A 14492-nucleotide genomic window follows, 5' to 3' on the forward strand; every position below is an offset into this window, starting at 1 on the left:
GATTTCTCATTTTAAGCATTTTTTTTTTTTAGAATTAATCAAAAGGAGAATAAGAAAGTGAAACTTGGTTGTGTGACCAGTTCTGCCCAGTTGCCCTAAAATCGTAGCATCTGACACTTGCAAAGAAACAATCCACGAATAAACTTTGACAAGCTTTTCTCTCTTTCACTTCCTCTATTTTGTATCAGAATATCTTACTTTACCGTAACCCAACAGATGGAGATAACAAAGTCGGACATAAGTGAGGTGACTTCTGAGGAAGAAGACACTGAAGCGCCACAGTTGTCAAAAAGAGTACCGTTTTAAACATGCAAAAGTGCCCTAATGGTCACCGAGTTGCATGCAATTTTGGTCTGAACAGGCCAGTGAAAGTGGAAAAAGGATTTTCTTGGCCCTTAGCCTAAACTCACTTCCTAAAACTGAAAGCACTAGCAGTCGCAAAGAGAAAAAACAAAACTACATTTAGACTTTAAATAAAGAAACCTCAAGAAAACAAACCATGATACAGTTTCCTGGTAATCACAGATACCGCTGGTAAGCATTTTATCATCTGCTACATAACAATTGTACACGTGACAAGCTTTTCACTGACGGAGTTTGATCGGCACATCAAATGCTGTTGCACTAATAAGTTGACTGGTGAAAAGTCCACATGGTATCCACCTGCACCGATGTGCAAATAGCACGTGTAATATCAGGTAAATTCACAGCCAGCAACAGGTCAGCCAACCTTCTGCACGCATTACTAAGCAGAGATGCAACAATCCAGCATTTTCCAATCCAATCGAATACCTTGGGTGTGGGCATCTACAGCTACCAATCCGATACCAGTTTTAAATTAATAAGCTGTAATCCTAACTGTGAGGATTGTGTGAATTAAATGAAAATTGTTTTAAAATGAAAAGGCGCTATTAATCGAATTTATTTACTTTTCCTTCTCATAGGCTTTTTGCATGGGGAGCTGCCAAACAGCTGGAGTAAAGTGTCATATAATCGAATTGGGGAGAATTCATTATGTTACTAAAAACTTCCCAACAACTGTTAAACCAAATATAATATATAAACCAAATAACAAGCGTCGAGAGAAAGCATCGCTGTGGTGAAGTCTTTCTGATCATGTCGATTCATGTTCAGCGTTTGTAGCTAAGAAAACACTTTTGCAAACACACAAACAGAATGTGTGAGTGTTGCAGCTGTGAAATATCTCCAACCTGCAGCCACATCGCTAAGCTTAGTTTTGCTGCTAGCAGCTAAGCTATCGCACAGTCAACACACGACACTACAGGACTGAATGGATCAAACCATGGATCAGTTCATTGTTGCCAACATTCAATCCAGCTTTTTTGCTTTTTCAGTATCAGGCTGCACCAGTGTACGTCTTCCACATGTAGTTTTTCCTTCGTTTGTGGGTTTGCTTCTTCTTACAGCATGATAAGGCTAGACTTTAAAACGTGTAGCCATATGCTGTCCCTCACTGCCTCTGTACATCCGCTGTCAACAGTTTCCAAATAAAAAACAAATAACACTGCGTTTTCAGAATTTAGGTATCGATTGGTACAGCAGAAGTATTGCTTCTGGTGACATCGCTAACATGGACTGGAACATTACACATCAGTCACATGTAGGAAGTACAAACTGGCAACGAGGACCTGTCAACAGCTAGTCCCTCACCTGGGAGGCCACCCTTTGAAAAGAGCTGAAGCATAACTATCATACTGTAACCACTCAGTCGAACCTGTTTTATACTCAGATTTGAAAAAACACCATCGGTTTACAGACATTGTCCTCATTCCTGGAACGTACTCAGGTTGATTTAATTGCTTTGCTTCCAGCACAAACTGAGTTAGCTACAGTGGCCCGCCAGGCTCTTGGCTGTTTACTTGCCTTGGCAGACCCGTCCTATTTGGAAGTGATCCCCTGACCACATCTTGCTGCGATAACAGGGTGGGTCCTGCTATGCTAACTTTTTCCGCCACTTTACCTCACACCACTGACCTCTGTGAGTCTTTATTTATAAAAATAAAATAAAATAAAAAAACCTAAGAAAAAAAATCTTAAAATCAATTTACTGTGCCATCACATGAAGAGGGCCATTTTTGGCCAAGTTAGTGAAACCAGTAATCAGCACTGTAAGGGTAGTTTGAGGAGGCACGATTAAAAGCCAGATTTGGTCGGTTATTAAGCATGTAAAAAATGCTGGTGATTGCTCAACCCCTAAACTTCCAGCACAAATTTAAAGCAGAGGGAAGCCCAAGTATGACCTGAGGCTTCTGATGAAAGAACAGCACTGTTATTTAATTAAACCAGAAAAGACAGTTATGGCAAACAAAAAAAACTGCATCAGCAGTTTAGAAACAGACAGAGTGTGTTACCAGCTCCGTTTCAAGAAACAGAGCCGGCACGCTAGACGGAGACAGACAGGAGGGCAAGCTGAGAGGTCTCGCCCAAAAACGGAGCTGTTGCAGACCCGCTTGCTCAGTCTCCAGCCCGGGGCATCCCACAATCACAGCCATTCAGCAGTCCTGGAATATGTCCCCTGGAAGTTCAGGCAGGTCAGCTATCTGTGGAAAATAGCTGCTGCCTTGTCTCCAGGCACTATAGAAACCAAACCAACCAACACACACACACACACACAGACACCATCCCCAAACCTGCCTGTTCATCCCACACTGTTCTCAATCTTTTCCAACTACAAGTCAAAGGGGGTAAGGCACTACAACACATGCACATTCAGACTATCAAAACTGAAAGTAGACATGCTTTCTTAAGGAAAAATATTACCAAAAGTTACCAATAGGGCTGCCACGATTAGTCGACTAGTCACAATTACGTCGACTATCAAAATCGTCCACGACTGATTTAATAGTCGACGCGTCGTTTGAAGCTTTGTAAGATCCCAAAAGACGCAGGAATAAGTTGTAGGATTTAGGAGTGTAATAACGGACTGAAACAGAAGATGGCAGCACTGCATGTACAAGGATGCCAGCTGCCGTTAAACCCCGAAGAAGAAGAAGCTGTGTCCCAGAATTCATAGCGCAGCCCAGCTCAGTTTCCAACAATGGCGGCAGCTAGTTAGTTTTAATGTTACTCTTATTATTCTTTCTGGATCACAAAATAAATGTTTAACATATTTTCAGGCGAGAATGTAGCTGTGGAAACCTCAAATATCTGCTCAGTTTATCAAGACACCACATATTTTCAAAAGCGCTCCGACGTTTTCGGAGAAGTCTGTTACCCACTAGCTCGATAGCTAGCCGGGGGCAAGGCTTACCGGCAAATCGTTTTCAAACCCACTGCCGTCTTTCGCTACTCAGGTTAATATATATAAGTCACTTAGATAACTTCAAAATGTTATTGTTTGGCTTTTTTAGTATTTTATTTGTTCCTGAGAAAATCCTGAGATTAAAGTTATAGTTTTTACACAGCTGAATAAACAACTGATTATCAGAAGTGTGAGATGCTCAAGAATATACTCCAGTGTCCTGTTATATTTTAGATAGCAAGGAGTTTATTAAAATTCACCGAAACAATCTGCAAATTTCATTAAAATTTAATAAACGATCATCTTGTCTTTATTTTTAGTTAGCACATACCGTAAACACTTAAAGCTGTCAGCTAATGATAGTTATATAAGAGCAGATGCTGCTGGTGCAATAAGCTGTAGTTTTACGTCCAGTGGATGATGATCTGATTAGTCGACTAATCGCAAAAATAATCGGTGACTAGTCGACTATCAAAATAATCGTTTGTGGCAGCCCTAGTTACCAATATATATTATAGGCATGGAAGAGAGAAACTGTGGAAAAGGTGGCTTAAGTATTCTTCTTTAGATGAGATCCAAAACAACTCATTTGTGACAAAATAGTCAGCTGAGAACCATTACAGGCTAACCGTTGAGCTACTCGCTAAGCTCTTACTCAGCTTTAAGTCAATCCACTGTTAACACATTCTTGCTGGCAGCTGCTTTAAAGAATGCCATCTGCATTAAATGTTGCCCCCCTTCCAGTAAAATGACTCTCCACTAACTGAGTATCACTCTTCCCCTAAAATGCTGCAGGAGTGTAACTCCTCTGGAGGCAGATCAATCACAGTTTCCCCTAAAACTGAACTCACTGTGCGTCTGACCTTTCACAAAGCTTTGTGTGACATTCAATGTGAATGAGGAGAAATTCACAGCGTAATATTTGAGTTTCCGCAACTTTACTGTGCTGACATTAGTGGACTGTCAGGGAAGTTGAGAAAGTCTGGCAGCTGTCTTGCCCTCTTTTGGTTGGCACATGTAGATCAGCTTGCTTTGCAGATAAGAGCAGCAGTCTTTTAATCTGGTGGAAACCTAAAGTTTATAAACCAAAGCGTGTGATTATATGGTAGCTGTTTCAAACATGCAGAATGACCGGAAATTTCCCTTCACTTGGGTTACTGCCGTTCATATTCTTCGCATACAACTCAGTGTGGAGCTCTCAAATATGAAGGTGCTTATATGCACAAAGGTGAGGAAAGGTAAACAAGCCATTTCCACATGTAAACCTCTGACAACGTCATGACAATCAGTTTACGGCACTGCCCTCTCTGTCACCACATGATGGCAGATTCTGCAGATCGGATGGGTCCTCACTACAGAAACGCTCTTTCATGTTGTTGGTGAGAGTAGGTGTCTGAGCAAAACATGTCAGACACATGACACTGCTTCTCTTCCCTTTTAAAAACAAAACAAAAAAAACATGGACTTTGTACTGTTGGTCTGTTGAGGTAAAGACTGATTCGGACGTGGGCTTTCTCACCACTAATCTGCTTCTGTAAAGGTCTCAAAGCCATATAATCTACATGATCACCACCCATACAAGATAATCACTTGCAACAATATACAGAAGCTGTAATTAATCTTTCATTTTCACCATTTTGGAAGCTTCATCTCAGCCAAACCTACACTTTAGCACAGAAAATGAGTCAAAACAGTATTTCAAAAAGACAAACAGAAAACAAACAGGACCTGCCTGAACTTCCTCAAGAAAAATGGCAACGGTATCGGGCAGGGAAAGGTGGACGCTGTGCGGGAGCAGCTGAGAAAAGTCAGATGTAAGGAAAAAGGCTCTAGTAAGAAGTGGAGGGCATGGGGCAAAGTACCGGGATATAAATAAACCAGGAGTAGTATTTTTTAGTAATAACACGTGAAAACAGAAGGCATTTTTAAAGCATAATCACATGACCTACAGGTACATAATCAATCTGATTTATGTTCAGTTCCTGAAAATGAAACAACAAAATGGCAAACAGTCTCAGAATTAGCTGCAGACTGCATTTTATCCTGTTGCATAATTAAGCCTCCACTGCTGGGCCGCTTGAAACAATGTCATCAATTACACATTATTAATTAACATTCCTAACTGAGGCGTTACAACAGTTAGGAATGGGAGAGTTGAGAGCCAACTGCTCCAACTGATGGAAATCGATTTGTCCCGGGGCAGCTTCATCACTTTATTTGGCGAAGACCGCCGAGCATAGACACTAACCATTCCAAGCTGGAGGAAAATCATTGTCATCTCACAACTCCACCCCCACAATGCTTTGTTCCACTTTTTGTGATGCACTCTAATTCAAAACAGAACAATGAAACTTGGAACAGATTCCTAAGCGAGACAGCGATCGTTCACCCAACGGGAAGAGGACAAGCTGGGTGTGTTTCATTAAAAACTTTTCCTTTTTTACAATCCGTTTCTATCTGAGACTTACAAGAGTTATGAGTTACAAGTTAACATGACACTTTAAGAGATGTGCATAAAAATGATGCCACCGGCAGCCCAACTCGTTTTTCCCCACAACCTCTCCTCACAAAGGTTTTGAGGTCTGTGAAAAATGAGCACGTGAAACAGATAAAATGTTATATTTGTTTCATAAATAGCAACATGCACTTGCAGCCACGAGCAGCAACAAAGGAGGAAAAGTGAAAAACTGAAGTACTGACATATGAACTTTAACCAAAAGGTCAAAATCTACTCTGTATGCTTGTAACAGGGCACAGCATCTCTTACAGTTTCAGGTCAGACCTCGGGGCAGGGGAAAAAAATAAATAAATAAATTTTAAATTAAAAAAAAAAAAAAGGCTTTTAAACAACATTTCTAAGCATCAGAAAGCGTCACCCCATGTAGCCGAATGAGCTCAACTAGTTTTTCATCAGTTGAATATGCCCCATGTCATGTGCAGGACCAAGAATCTTTGAACTGGAATTTTAACTAAACCTATTGAGCCTGGGTTTAGAGGGGCGGCATTTGATATTAGATCAATGTAACACTATCCATGTTGCTGTAATGCTAATTGTGATGGACCTATGTCAGCACACAGTACTGCTACAATGTTAGAGCAGAGCGAGTGCACACAAAGACAATATATCAGAATATCATGAGTCAACACTGAATGAAGTTGATGTTTCAACATTGACGACTCAGAACAGACCTTAAAGTAGACAGAGCAGAAGGTAGCTATCGTTCAGCTGACTTGGTCAGCTGTGTCATTGCTGACACACAAACAGCTTACGTGCCTACTATCATTTCCACAGGTGTTTGTCATGTAGGTGTGTGTCTCCCGTCTGTCCACACCACCTTCTTGACACGTCCTGTCCTGTTGCCACAATCTACACAATCACTGATGTCACCTTCGTTCACTCAGTCTCACGCACGTGCACAGCAAGAAATCGGCACTTTATGATGACGCACACTGCGATCCGCTCATTATATTCAGCCTTGTTTAATGCTGCTAAGACAAAAAATCTCCAGCAAATATGACTTGCTTCATCAGTATCTGGACTAAAGGCAATAAAAATCAGGACTCTTCTCCTCAAACACACACACCCTACTGCTCTAACTATGTCATGCACAATAAGCACATTAATAAACAGAGACCAACACACGTGTGTGTGTGTGTGTGTGTGTGTGTGTGTGTGTGTGTGTGTACGCCATCCAGGTTATTCTTGGCTCAGACATCACCTCTCCAGCAGTACTGTCTGCGTCGAAAAGACCAGCAACATTTCAGCTCAAGGTCTGCAAAGGCCATTCGACAGACCCTAAAGTAGACCACGTGTACATTAGAAGCCCACTGTGTAAGCAAGTGAGGCGTCTGCATTAACAAGGTTGGGAAGACTGGGAAAACTGCTCATGGTGAGTATGCTAACCATCTCTCGACAGAAAGGAGAATTTTTTTTTTTTTTAAAGCCACATTTGGGGAGGTGGCTGCATAACACCTACTGTCTGTGTTGCAACTTATTCGAGAGCCCGTTATCGTCCAGTCAAAAGCAGAGACACATTCTGTGGCTGAACAGGAGTTTAAGGGATGGTGAAAAGACAACTATTCAGTATGGACTTGATCCAGTGTGAGTGCCCCATTACTGACAAAGACAGAAATTAGCTCCCATCTACACCCGTTTTTATTTGCCCTCTACTCCTCGAATCCAAACTTCCTCAAAAACATAACTCGGAAAAAAAAAATTAAATACTGCTTTGTGTTTGTACTACTGAATACTTAGTCACAACATGCTTTATTTGGGCAGTGATGACGAAAGAGGTGTTCTACACAGTGTTGAGTATGACCACACTGCTCCAGAATGAAACAACAATGCTTAGTGTGAGGGCACACTTCCAGATACAAAGTCGCTAGCTGTAGAAGTCTATTAGTGCTAGATTTTAAGTACAAATAAATAAATGAAAATTTCTTGTAGGCATTTGTTTACTCTCTTACCTGTCCCCGTCCATATCCATGGTAATATGGATGCCAAAGAGGCTGTTGACAGCAGGAGAGGGTGGGTTGGGGCCCTCGCTGAGAGGATTCACACCATCTTTTTCTGGCACCACACCGGCAGTGTGCTGAGGTAGGGCATCAGTATTCGGTCCGCTATCATCTGGCTGGTTACTGAAGACGGGGGGAAGGCCTACTGTGGCTCCTCCGTGAGCCCCCTGGAGCTGGATATGTCCTCCTGGGTGTCCGGGACTTGGCACACCCGGAGAAGTGTTGGTTATACTGGGCACTGTGGAAGGCACATTATGGCCACCGCTGTGAGAGGTAGTGGTGGTGGAAGGTGCAGGAGCAATGCCTAACCCTCCTGAAGGCTGAGTCTGACCAGCGGCCTGACAGGGGGCTACCATAGATGGTGCGCCACCAGCTTGCAGCGATAGGCCCTGGGCTGAAGCTGCTTCTCCACCTGGCACCACTGATCCAGGACCAGTAGGGGTCATTACAGGTGGGGACACTTGTCTAGTTGGGGGTCCTACAGCAATGGAAGTCACAGGAAGGTTCTGAGCGCTCGAGCCAAAGTGGGGCTGATGAGTTGAGTAAGGAAACTGCTGGGCCTGTGGGGCAGCAGGCATGGAAGTATTCTGCTGCATTGTAGATTGGTGCACACCATTGAAGCTGTTAGAGGGGAAGGTCTGAGCAGCTACAGGCAACATATTAACCTGAGCCTGATATGATTGCTGTGATGATGAAGTTGTGTACCCCGTGGGTTGGAAGGCACTTGCTCCGCTTCCTATCTGAGAAGCCAAGCTGTAGCCTTGCTGCCAAGACTCTGAAGGGTGTGGGTGGGCGGGGTTTCCAACAGAGGCAGAGTAGCCGCTCTCCGTGGTGGTGTCCAAAGTCTGAGAACTGCTAGTGAAGACAGAATTACCAGTGGCTCCTAATCCACTGTCCCGGTCTAAACTGAGGTCATGAGTCAAAGTGGACTTTATACTGTCACTCCGATTAATATTTGAATCTGAATCTCTCTCATAGTACTCAGTACATGTCCACCTGCCCCGTCTGAAGGGCTCTCCAGTACCATGGTCAAGTTTGATAACTCTGAAACGGGAAGTAAAGTTGGTGCTCACGGGAGCTGTCTGAGCAGCAGTGCTAGATACAGTGGAACCAGGGACCGCAGTGGTGGCTGAGCCTGAAACAAAGGGCTGAGCTGTAGCTGACATGCCCACACTTCCTCCAACACTATGTGGGGTAGCACGCCCAGAGACCATACTGATATTATGAGAGAGCCCCCCGTTGACAGGCCCCGTGTTAGGCAGCTGGCCCTCCTGAGACTCCCCGGCATTGCTTAAGGTTTCCTCGGATGAGCTCCTGTCACACACCCCCAGTTCACCCCGAGAGCCGTCAAATATTTCCGACGACACATCCTCCGTCCGGGATTCGTCCGGATCGTCCAAGCTCTCGGCGTCGTCAGGGATGGTGTTCGCCGCCACCTGAGCCTGCGTTACACTCGTGATCTGGAAACAACTTTTCTTCTTCGCCTGCATTTTCGACATGTTGACTAACTGCGTCAAGTTCTGTCAGCTCCCAGATGAAACCAAGAGCTGTGCTTACTGCTCTTGCTAAGTGTTCACAGATAAAGGATTTGACACAGGCATGTACCGTCACAGTACATTTCCATACCGTTCCTCTTTCTTCTCCCTCCTGTCCGAGGAAAAAAAACGTGTCACAACCGAGGCCAGACCACGACAGGAGTCCCGCAACGTTTCCGCGGTGTCCGGTCGCAGCAGACGGGCCGAAGCTCTTCTCCTCCTCCCGGCCTCTCTCTCCCTCTCACACACTGTCCCTCACACACATACACACACGGTCGGCCTTCCTTGTGTCCCGGCAGCGGAGTTGTAAACAGGCCCTTGTCAAAGTTCTTGCTGAGCAGCTGCCACCGGTACTTTAGTCTGAGGCGGGCCCGGTGTCTCAGACCACTCTCCTCTCTCAGCTATATATGTACTTCTGAGCAGTTAGCCAAGTTATCTGATGTTAGCTACTTTTCCCTACCTCGGCACCAGCATGTGCGACATCATGATGTAAACAACTCCTCGGCTTGTCAAAAAATAATATATAATCCAGCAGTGTGGGAAGAAAACGTCCCAAAGTCGGCGAAGTTTGGCTCTCGCCGTGGGGACAGCTCACTTTTGGCAGCAGCTACTAGCAACTAGCTGACAGATAACCACTTTACTACGGCGGCTGTGAGCTAACGGGCAGCTAACTCCTGCCCGCCGCTCTCCTTACGCGACAAGATGGCAAGCCGAAGTGCATCCTGGGTATGGAGGTCAAACTACTTTTCGGATATCTTAAAAGTGAATTTCACAAATTAAAGGCACATTTTTAAATATATCAAATCTTTCAATTTAAACCTGCCAAAAATAAAAAAAACTATAGTTTATTTTACGTTAAAACCTTTTACATTAAAAACGACTCCGTTCATTGCCGTCGTCAGTTCCGGTTGACGTCACACACGCAGTGGAAGCGGAACGATTCCGCCAGTGTTTCGTTTATAGATTGAACTGTTTGTTTTTTTGTGTTTTCAAACTGATTTTAAATCCACCTTTTGTGTATTGCCATGTATTACAGCGTTTCATATTCGACAGCGCCCCCATAAATCTTCTTAGTTAAAAAAGCAACAGTTTATTTTTAGCTGTACGCCTTTAAACTGACCTCTTTTACAAGAATCGGTTTCTATACGGGAATAATGCGTGACACATGTACTTTTGATCCATACCTAATATTTTATAGAGTCGTGGCAGTGAGTCATGACGGGTAATTGTTTATGGATGAATCATTTAATTAATCTTAGAGCGCCTATCATAATCATTCAAAGCTTGCTTAAGTAACTCAGCTTAGTGCTGTGTATTAATATCTGTGACTAAAAGTTACTACAACTTAAAAGTGAAAAACAGATCATACACATGAGAAGATCTCACATTAGGCTGTTGCTGCTGGAAAACGTTGACATGAAGCTTTTATCACACAGTCCCAATTCTAAAGAAAGTAAGGGTGCTATGTAAATAGAAACTCAATGTAATCATTTTCTAATCTCAAAAACCATATAATGTAATATTTAATATAACTATTTCATAGAAAATATGAGCGAATTGTGAATTCAAGGGGAGCAAAACATCTCAAAAAATTTTGGATGGTGCAACAAAAAGCTGGAAAAGAAAGTGATATTTGAGAGACACAACTGGAGGAACATGCTGTAGGTTAGGGTATCTGGCAACATAATATAAAAAGAGCAACTTACAGATGCAGACTTCACAAATCTGCAAACATCCTCCTCCACAAATTTGGACACAATTTCAGAAACACTGTGAACACTGTGTTTGTTATGCTATCCACAAACGAGGTTAAAGCTCTATCATGCAAAAAAGAAGGAAAACTGTTGAATCAAAATTTTTAATTCATTTTAGTAAACATGGACGTTCCATCCTCCTGACTAAAGAGAAGAGGGACCATCAAGCTCATTATTTTATCATTAGTCCTTTAAAAAGCCTGTGTCTCTGATGGTATAGGAGTGCGTTAGTGCCTACGGCATTGACAACTCGCACATCTGGAAAGGCCCCATCAATCCTGAAAGGCTTATACAGGTTCTACAGCAACATATGCTCCGATCCAAGTCCATCAGCTGGTCTCCTTGGGCTTATGGACTGCTGTTAAAAGGTGATAACGGTGATAAACATGGCCCTGTCAAACCTTTTTGACACGTATTGCTGCCATCAAATTCAAAATGACCTTATTGTTTCCTTAAAGTTTTGGAAGTTTCAACATTGGATGTGTCTTTTTCATTGGATTTATGAGAATTGAAAATCACTGTGTTCTGTTTTACATTTTACACACTGTCCTAATTTTGGGGGGATTGTGGTTGTAATTTTTTTAAAATATTAATTTACCACCATTAACGTCTAGCTGATAATTACACTCAGTCTTAAAGTTTTATCCCTCACTGAAATCTGTGAGCTCACACATCCTAACAGAAAATACGGGTCCAGATCAGTTGTGTCATTTGTCAAAACAATTAATTCCAATACATCACAGTTGTTGGAAGACTGCCAATTGTCATTCCCAGTTGTGTCCATGAGACAGGAAATGATTCACTTGGCTCATGGGCAGGTTGACCAGAGGTCAAATTATATGACAGAGTGTTTGTGAGAAACAAATAATTAGTGTTTTTGTTTTTTTGTCTGTGTGTGTTTTTGTTTTTTGTTTTTTTGTTGGGGGTGGAGCTGGGGGGGTTGAGGGGGGTTGCAATAGTCAACATGTGGAAGAATGTACACATGGCCAAGCAGCGTGGCAGGGACCAGGAAACCAGTGATCCCTGTTTCAATCCAGCGGTTCAGTGTGGACAATGGAGGACTATAAATACCTCGGAGTACATATAGACAATAAACTGGGCTCTGTTAAAAACACCTCTGCACTTGGGGCGGCTGAGGTCTTTCAACATTTGTCGGTCAATGCTGTCAGAGTCTATTGTGGCCAGTGCCATCCTCTATGCTGCTGCATGCTGGGGCAGCAGGTTGAGGGTCGCAGATGCCAACAGACTCAATAAACTGATCCTCGAGGCCAGTAATGTTTGGGGATGGAGCTGGACTCCCTTAAGGTGGTGTTGTAGAGGCGGATGTTGTCCAAGATAAGGGCAATACCTTATAATACCTGCTAGACAATACCTCCCACCCACTCCACGACATGCTGGCCAGTCACAGGAGCATGTTCAGTGAGAGACTGAGATTACCGAAAAGCACCACTGAACAACACAGGAAATCATTCCTGCCTGTGTCTCTCTCTCTCCATACAATTCCTTCATCTTGTTGTACAGTACACAAGTACATTAGTTACACCCTTTTGCACATCCTCTATAGTGAAAATAACAAATAACAAGTTTTATAGTTTACAGTGAAATGTCAATCATATCATATATTTAATCGCTGTAATATTGTGGATATTTATAATTACATTCATTTAAATATATTATATCATTTAACTTTGCAATAAATTGTATTATTTAATTTAGTTCAGACTGTTACTGTTCTTATTGTCTTGGAGTTTCCTTAAGGATTAATAAGGTATTTTTCTTCTGATTCTTGCACACAGGATGAAGCGGCTTTTGCACAGTTTCAAACTAATTTATTTATTTATTAACCTTTATTTAACCAGGAAGATCCCATTGAGATTAAAAACCTCTTTTTCAAGGGAGACCTGGCCAAGATAGGCAGCAGATCATAACTAACGATTCGTTTTCATACAATATCTGCAAAAATGGTGCTCACTCTGTGCCCCAGGGCAGCTGTGGCTACAACTGTAGCTGCCTCCACCAGTGTGTGAATGTGAGAGTGAATGAATAGTGGAATTGTAAAGCGCTTTGATGGCCCCGAAAAGTGCTATATAAATGCAATCCATTATTATTATTATTATTATTATTATTATTATTATTATTATTATGAATATGTTCACACAGTATTTGTTTTTTGTTAAATTCAGTGCACACAGGGTTAAGCTGTTTGTCTTTTGAGTTAGAGATAATTTTGTAAATTGTATATGTGAGTATATCTGTGGGAAACCTGTTTCACAAGCTTTCAACTGCTTAATTTGGACTATAATTCAAACAAATGTAAAATGAAACAAAATCCACATTTATATCTTTTTATTTGTTGAAACTGCCCACACGATGAAGCCTTTTAATCCTGGTACAAACTCAGACTGTCTGGGTTATCATCCGGCATGACCGGACACGAAGAGCTGCTGTCAGTGCTTTCCAAACATGGCCTTTGTGTCATTCCCATTAGTTTGTCATTCTTGCTGTGTAATTTCCATTATTATCTCAGATTATCATTTTGTTTCTCTAAGTTTGTTAAAATAAACTGGCCCTCTGACCACTGGTGGTGGTCAGAGGGCCCGGTGGCGCCAGTGTCCAGCAGCCTCGCCTCTGTCAGTGCGCCCCAGGGTGGCTGTGGCTACAATGTAGCCGCCATCACCAGTGTGTGAATGTGTGTGTGAATGGGTGGATGACAGATTGTGTAAAGCGCTTTGGGGTCCTTAGGGACTAGAAAATAAACAAATACAGGCCATTTACCATTTAAAAAAACACATTCTTAAAAAGTAGCTTTTGTTATAGTAACGTAAAGGCCCATAAACTGGAGGGCATTAACACATGTGGCCTTGAGCGCTCACTCCTCTGGGGACAGAAATATTTTCATTATGGACAGAAGTAAAACCTGTTTAAAAATAGAAGGGGAGGAGGAGCGGGAGGGTGGAGCCCGGTTGTGACACATCTCATATCTGAGTAATGTGTTTGCTGGCCAGGTGATTTCACAATGCAAACTTGAATTCATGCGGCCGCAGTGACTCAGACAGCATGAGTGGCTCTATTGCTACTCACAAGATACGAATCCCAAGATGTGAATCACACAGATTTAATGATATGGGCTCATAAAACCTTTGGCAAAATGGGGGGCGTGTAGTCTTGTGTATTATCTCAGAGTGTACATATTGTATATGCATGTGTTCATATATTGCTTGCACTTTGGATTAGATGGCAAACTGCTCTTTATTGTTTGAGTTCTATACTTTTTCAGTGACATTAAACTAAGTCTAATCTAGTCTAGTTTTCAACACCATAACCTATTTTTCCAGATTTTATCCACACTAGTAACTGATATTGACTTATTTCCAATGACCTGATGGCTAGAGGTTATTGCGTCAGAAAAAAGCAAAGGCTTGTGCT

General features: G+C 42.4%; 1 protein-coding gene across 2 annotated transcripts in view; it reads right to left on the minus strand.

Moving 5' to 3' along the window:
* The window catches only part of tsc22d2 (TSC22 domain family 2), a 33273-nt gene extending 22886 nt beyond the window's left edge, over window positions 1–10387 (minus strand). For both annotated transcript variants that reach the window (XM_026194274.2, XM_026194272.2), the window contains exon 1: window positions 7730–10387. In XM_026194274.2, the coding sequence (XP_026050059.1) occupies window positions 7730–9276 (1547 nt within the window). In that variant the 5' untranslated portion in view covers window positions 9277–10387. The remainder of the gene's footprint in view (window positions 1–7729) is intronic.
* Between the last annotated feature and the right edge of the window lie 4105 nt (window positions 10388–14492).

Source organism: Astatotilapia calliptera, chromosome 15 (genome assembly GCF_964374335.1).
Source record: "Astatotilapia calliptera chromosome 15, fAstCal68.1, whole genome shotgun sequence".
NCBI lineage: Eukaryota > Metazoa > Chordata > Actinopteri > Cichliformes > Cichlidae > Astatotilapia > Astatotilapia calliptera.